Consider the following 6,443-nt stretch of genomic DNA (forward strand, 5'->3'; position numbering starts at 1 on the left):
AGATATATGTATAAATATTTGACATATTTTGACATTTCTTTTTGAGTTCTCTACTTGAAGATAAATCAGCCAGGTTATTGGTTGTAGATGATTTAATTGAGGCAAGTTAAAGTGAACCCGAGTGAAGCTAAAATTCAACTGACTTACAATTGAAAGCCAATTTGCAGTGTTTCTATTTCTAACTAGGATTCATTATAAAAAGGGTATGACTACTCGTTCGTTTAAGTCAGTCATGTAGATGTACGTTCTGAAAAGTGAGGACTGTAGCCTACAACGTATGTCATAAAGAATAGAGACAAGAAAAATTCTATAATCTAAAATGTAAAAATACAGAAATCCATAAAATGAGTCGAATGTGGAGATGCAGGGTATCGATCCCCGTACTTCTCGCATGCTAGGCGAGCGTTCTACCATCTGAGCTACATGCACAACGATTCTTTATCTAAATTTTAAAATTACATATTTGGACCACAGTGCGCCTAAAAAATTAATGATCTTTGAAAGCGGATAAAAGTTGATTATGAGAAGGGGTACTGTTGACAATTTAAGAATTTTACCTTGAATTTTACTCACATTCACTTCGAGAATGAAATCTTTGCGAAGACTACCTGCATCTTTAGGAAGACTTAAGGTTAAGTGGGAGTAGGAGTCATTAAGATACAGTTTCGTTAAGAATTACTAAAACTCTTAATCAAATAAATCCAAAAGACAGAAATTAGCGAAATAATAAAACTGCCAGCCACTTCAATTGCATCCAAATTACCTTAGTTTTTCAGATGTTATGAATTTGAATTTTGGAAAAGCTTTTTTAAGAAGATGTAATAGATCTTCATCAGCACGGTTATGGAATACAATGTCGGGATTCTGTAGGAGCATAATCCTACTGAAACATATGCATCCACTGACCAATCGTCCCCAGTCTATAAATGAGCAAAATTTTGGAGTTGGTTTTGATAAAACTTTGATGACACTACCGGACTACCATGGAATAAATATTTGGTACCGGCATATTACTAAAATGAATGTCCAAATAGAAATGAAATTTTTAGAAGTTGAATTTGTAAGGAGGCGCACAATGTTACCCACCGTTTTATCTGAGCTTGAGCATTCCGTAATTTTTCACTGAGATGAATGATGTATTGAACATATTTGTTGTCCCGTAAGGTCAAAACGTTTCCAATTTCGACGGCCAAGCGTCGACAGTCGGTGAATCGACGTAGTAACTTTCACTCTTTAACTTACAACTCCATGCTGGAATTTTGTAACGTGGCTTGATGTTTTGGTTTGAATTCAATCTCCGATATTTTCCACCAGATGACTTGCATGGCTTAAAGGCGGGAAGCTTTAAAAAAATTTAGTCAATCAAAGAGGAGATAATTTATGAGCGCTCCAAGCGACAATCTGAAAAGGGCGCGGATTTTTCAAACAATATAACAATTTGATTCCAACGTTTTAGATTTTGAATGCGGAACGGATAAAATAACGGATGGGTTTAAAATTGTTTTCAGAAACTAAAGGAGGATGAAAAATGATTTGTTCAATTTAACACAATAATTTACAACGTACGTATGTTGTATATTTTAACTGAAATTGGCGCAACATGAAACAATTCATAGTTCTGGATTTTCAGGGTCATCCTTAATCACGATAGACAAAATGTGCTTGAAATATCGAAATCAAATAAGATCGCTGAGTGAGAGGCTGGGGTGATGTTTAAGAACTCAATTTCACCATAGAATTTAGGTTGGGCGATAACAGTGTTGGCCGGACGTAAGTATACGCGTGAAAAAAGATAACGGTCGATATAGGGCATTTTACCGTTAAAATCCTTATACTCCAAGACATCGGTTTCAGTCATGTTGTCATAGCGCCAGATGAGGTTACACATTCCTGGTTTTTTGCACGCTTCCCATACATCAACGGTGCGATGAGCTAGTCCAACGTCTCGTGTGTAGGTATCCCACTAGAAATTTTAATTAGTTCCATTAATTAACTAAGAAGCAATGAATTGCAAAGAAAGAAAAAATACATCTTTATTATCACAGCGACCCCCCATTCTCAAAATGATGTTCGCTGTTGCATCGGATGCCTTTCCTAGTTCGTCCAACATCAATTTCGTAAAATTCTCCCGCCACATGTCACTTGCGTACATGTCAATCTCAGCGTTGATTAATTTTAGTTTCAGAGATCCCACATGCGCCTTGAGTAAAAAATAAAATAAAATACATAGAATTTAGAATAGAATTTTTAGGCCTTAACTAAAAAAGTTAAAAAACAAGACAAAATTAAAAGCAAGAAAGAAAATAAAATAGTTCAGGCTAATAACTCACATCAACTTTAAGCAAGTTATAGTTATAGTTATAGCAATCAGTTATATCCTCTTGGGGAAGTTGTACGACTTCGTAGGAATCATAAGACACGGAAGTGTTCAACAGCGTTACGCTAGAAATAATAATAAAAAAAATTACACAGATGCTGGAGTTAAAAGTGCTGCAATTCATGCTGGAATTAAGTGACTAGGAATGTACCTCATCTCTAGATAGTTGAATTTATAAATAAATCTGAAATTGGGAAGACTCTTTTTAAGGCGATCGAGAGTGGCCGGCTCGACGTTGTAGAGAAACACAACATCAGGATTTTGTGCTTTCAAGATATTAACAAGTGATGTCATCAACAGAGGAAATGCAGGAATGTCATTAACCTTAACCATAAAATTAAAAATTCGCAATTTAGCTGGTTTTTCTGTATCCGGTATCTTCACAGAAGTATGATGAAAATGGTTGACAACTTCTTTACTGCATTATTTACAACAGATAAAAAATTATTCGATTAACTCAACAATTCTAAAAGGAAATGAATTAATATTTGACCTGGCGTTGATAGACAACACCTTTGGCTCATGATCATCTGTTACGACAAACACTTGGCATTCAGACTTGTTGGATTTCAAATATGCATCCAGTAACTTTGAGGATCTAGAAAAAAAAGTGAGTTTAAATAAATTATTCAAACAGCAACTGAATGATTTAAAATAAAGAACTAACAATTTGGCCTCAGCTTCAGCTTTCTCTAACTTCTTATTCAAAAGAATATTGTGTTCAGCATGGACATTGTTGGGTAGGGATTCAACTTTATCAATTCCAACTGCTGTTTTACGACACATAGGACATTTCAATGGATTCCCAGAACCAATCATAACCTGATGAAAGTAGGAAAAGCCATTATGCAGAGAAATTGCAATAGCAAATTAATTTTAATCGCACACTGCAAATCATCCAAACATTTTTACGACTAGTTTTGTTTCAAGAAACTTACTTGAATGCAGGTGAAACAGTATGTGTGAGAGCAAGGCAGTACTTTGGGTCGATTCATGAGAAGATCATACTTGATGAAGCATATGCCACAAGTTGATAAATAGTCATCTTCATTTGAACCTCCAGTAGCCATTTTAATGCTTAGAATATAATTTAATGGATGAGTGAAACAAATCAGTTTTAAATTCGAGACAGACTATTTGTTTTCGAATTCAGACGAACTCTCAAGGCCACGCAATAACGTCTGTGTATTACAGATGCAGACGTCGCAGAGCCAGAGGGGCCAGACCGCCAGAGCCACGCAGACTACAAATTAAACATAAACAATCTCAAGTTCATGACTCTTATGATTGATTAAATTGAAAATATTTTGCTGGGAAAATTAAAGCGATTGCATGTAAAATGTGATGTAAAATGTGACGTTCGTAAATTCTAGTTTATAGTTGTCATTGCAGCTCAGGCCCAGGGTCTATCTATGTAAAAAAGGTTAATAAATGCGCAAGGCAGATGCGCTCATTTTCTCGTTGAAAATCTAAAAATCAACATTTCATAATTCTTGCATAATTAGTTGCACATGAAAGTACTATGTACAACTTTATACAACAACTACCAATTTAAGTCCTATTCCTAAAGAAAATTATTTAAAAAAAAACGACGTTTCCTCGTTCGTTGAAATCAGTCTGTAAATTCTGAGAGTGAAAAAAGGGAACCAACGGAAGAAAATAGAAAGTTTTCCACATGGCAATGCTCTAGAAATCCCAAAAAGGTGCGAAAGTTGGAGATGCAGGGTATCGATCCCCGTACTTCTCGCATGCTAAGCGAGCGCTCTACCATCTGAGCTACATCCCCGGTGATTAGCTGGGATATTTGGGACTAATTTCAATCGGAAAGTCATTTCACAAAAAATCACGGGCATCTCGCCATCTCGGACATCTAACTGGTTTGGTACAAGTGTAACTGTTGTAATGGAACTATCTGGTATCTGGTTTGTTCTGCTGCTTTTTTGTATTGAACAGATAGCGCAGCCAATGAAAAAAAAAGAGCCTTTTTGTTTTTCTTTCAATAAGGCCAGAAAAATATAAACGAAGCGATCTCGCCATTGAAAGCCGAAATGGCGAAATCCCCAGGCATAGCTCAGTTAGGCTGAATTCAATGATGTACAAATAAAAAATTAAAAAACAAATTATTTCCGGATTAAAAATCATATTGTATTGGCTAAAAATAAAAGCTCGTGTAAGTATATATGTTATAGTTAAATTCAGCTCTTGCAGGTTATTATGGTATACCAGCAATGAGGATAAATCAATTGATGAGATATATATATTTAAAAAATTAATATAATAGTCGCCCTTGAAACCAAAAAGACGACGTGTGTAAATTATATGCGAATATATGTAGATTCCTTCTTGTTGTTTTATTTTTTTTCTGTTTTTATTTCCTTTGATTCCTGTTTCGGTTTAAGCCTCGGGTTGACGTTCTCCTCGGTTCTCTCTAGGTGATTCGTGATGATTATTTCTAAATCCTTCTTACTAATCTGTTTGTTGTTTTTCTTATTAGTATTCACGCTGTCGATTTTGACGCCCATCTTACACTTGTTGGGTGTGCCGACTGGATTACCATTGGGCATGCAATAACATCCTTTAGAGAGTACATATGAAATTTTCGCTGAATTGTTTGATTCCTCGCTATTGTTCTCGATTTCCGGAGACCTAAAAAATTTAATTCGACCTATATTGTCTAATACAAATTGTAAATGCTCTTCAATTGCCAGATCTAATTCATATCCATTTGTTGATTGTTTGACTACTTTTTCTCGCCAAACTAAAATGTTTTCTTCACGGAATTTCTGCAGCATCTGATCCTTTTTTAATTGTGTTTCAGGCGTTCGAATGTAACAGATCCCTGTAGTAGATTCAGCTGCCATCTCCCCATCCACGTCAATTGTTTCATGAAACCCTCCAATGATTTCTGATCCATAGTTGTCGATGATATCTTTAATGGCGTCGTATTCACCGGCGACTGTATATGCTTTGCCGCTGACAATAATAGGTGCGTTCGGATTTCCTTCCGGAATCGGTTCAGTATTCTCTTCCGAGTTTCCTTCTTCCTCTTTTTTGATTGGCGCTAGACATAAGGGAGAAATATTTAATTTGAAAACTTGATCTACATCAGTCAAATAATTGATGCACAAAGCAGTTTCGATTTGGATAACGTACTGTACCTATTGAAAGGGATTTTGCACCGTCCGTTATGTCGTCCATGTTTTTATTTCACTTTTGTCTTTCTTCACTTTTGACTTAGCTTCTCTCGTGGTTAAAGTAACCAGCCTCAATATAAGAACAAGCTCTTTTATATTTATTTTTCCACACACCGATTCAGTTAAGAGACTTGAACCAAAAGCGAATGCTTATAACTCATTCGTTGGCGTCGAATGTCACATACACAACAGTGTTTCCTATTTTTGGAAGAGTGAATAAGGTAAGATAAGATAAAATTGCTATCGTCTTCCGGCGGATCTCTATTTGACTAAATACTTGTCTAGCCTATATTACTATATATACAATTAAGTGTGTATACTCGTACGATAATGTGAGTGAGATAGTTACCTAGGTTACCTGTGCTTGTTATGTATTGTCAGTTTTATACCAACAGCATATGTTTTCCCCTAATAATAGTTGATGGGTTTCCTTCAAAACATTTTATATTAACAGCTCTACTGCTGCGCATGCGCTTATTTTTAATTGTATATATACTCTATATAACGTGTAGAATATATAGCTTTGATCTGATGATAAGTGAAACCGACTCAACTTCTCAATAATTCTAATAAATAATTCTAGTAAAATACCACAAGGAAGACAATTACGCAAGACTTAGTCATTTTTTGGGAACTTGCCGTGTTTTGGTTATATGCTGGATGAATCCGACAATCAATCGTCTGAAAGCTAAATTCCATTTGATGTCAAAGTCGTGTAATTTCTTTGTTTCTGCTGCTGCGTAGTTTTGAAAACCAACTGTTGCTGCTCTGTGGTGATGTCAAGGATAGGACACGGAGGCATTTTATCACCATTTCCTTTAGTACATTATGCTGGCAATAGCGATAAAAAAGAAATGCACTGTAATATATAC

At 35.5% G+C, this 6,443-nt stretch overlaps 2 protein-coding genes across 2 annotated transcripts; both read right to left on the reverse strand.

The window, feature by feature from the left end:
- Positions 1-1,554: 1,554 nt before the first annotated feature.
- On the reverse strand, positions 1,555-3,666 carry LOC124201143 (tripartite motif-containing protein 2-like). Its single transcript, XM_046597611.1, has 7 exons — positions 3,316-3,666; positions 3,045-3,199; positions 2,871-2,975; positions 2,529-2,795; positions 2,331-2,442; positions 2,030-2,200; positions 1,555-1,963 (listed from the first exon to the last, which is right to left on the reverse strand). Exons 1-7 carry the CDS (start codon positions 3,445-3,447, stop codon positions 1,643-1,645), a joined length of 1,263 nt encoding a protein of 420 aa, XP_046453567.1. The 5' UTR covers positions 3,448-3,666; the 3' UTR covers positions 1,555-1,642.
- An 834-nt stretch (positions 3,667-4,500) lies between these two features.
- Positions 4,501-6,365, reverse strand: LOC124201148. Its single transcript, XM_046597618.1, has 3 exons — positions 6,211-6,365; positions 5,536-5,769; positions 4,501-5,438 (listed from the first exon to the last, which is right to left on the reverse strand). The coding sequence occupies exons 2-3, from the start codon at positions 5,573-5,575 to the stop codon at positions 4,729-4,731; spliced, it is 750 nt and encodes a 249-aa protein (XP_046453574.1). The 5' UTR covers positions 5,576-5,769; positions 6,211-6,365; the 3' UTR covers positions 4,501-4,728.
- Positions 6,366-6,443: the final 78 nt, after the last annotated feature.

Source organism: Daphnia pulex, chromosome 8 (genome assembly GCF_021134715.1).
Source record: "Daphnia pulex isolate KAP4 chromosome 8, ASM2113471v1".
NCBI lineage: Eukaryota > Metazoa > Arthropoda > Branchiopoda > Diplostraca > Daphniidae > Daphnia > Daphnia pulex.

What these genes read in the sequence shown, in the direction of transcription:
- LOC124201143 (XM_046597611.1), bottom strand. Translation starts at nt 3,447, where the DNA reads ATGGCTACTGGAGGTTCAAATGAAGATGACTATTTATCAACTTGTGGC. An exon ending in GCTGAAGCTGAGGCCAAATT is followed by an intron (nt 2,976 to 3,044) that starts GTTAGTTCTTTA and finishes TTTTTTTTCTAG; the next exon opens with ATCCTCAAAGTTACTGGATG. An exon ending in TTCAACTATCTAGAGATGAG is followed by an intron (nt 2,443 to 2,528) that starts GTACATTCCTAG and finishes TATTATTTCTAG; the next exon opens with CGTAACGCTGTTGAACACTT.
- LOC124201148 (XM_046597618.1), bottom strand. Translation starts at nt 5,575, where the DNA reads ATGGACGACATAACGGACGGTGCAAAATCCCTTTCAATAG. An exon ending in TGCAAAATCCCTTTCAATAG is followed by an intron (nt 5,439 to 5,535) that starts GTACAGTACGTT and finishes CCTTATGTCTAG; the next exon opens with CGCCAATCAAAAAAGAGGAA.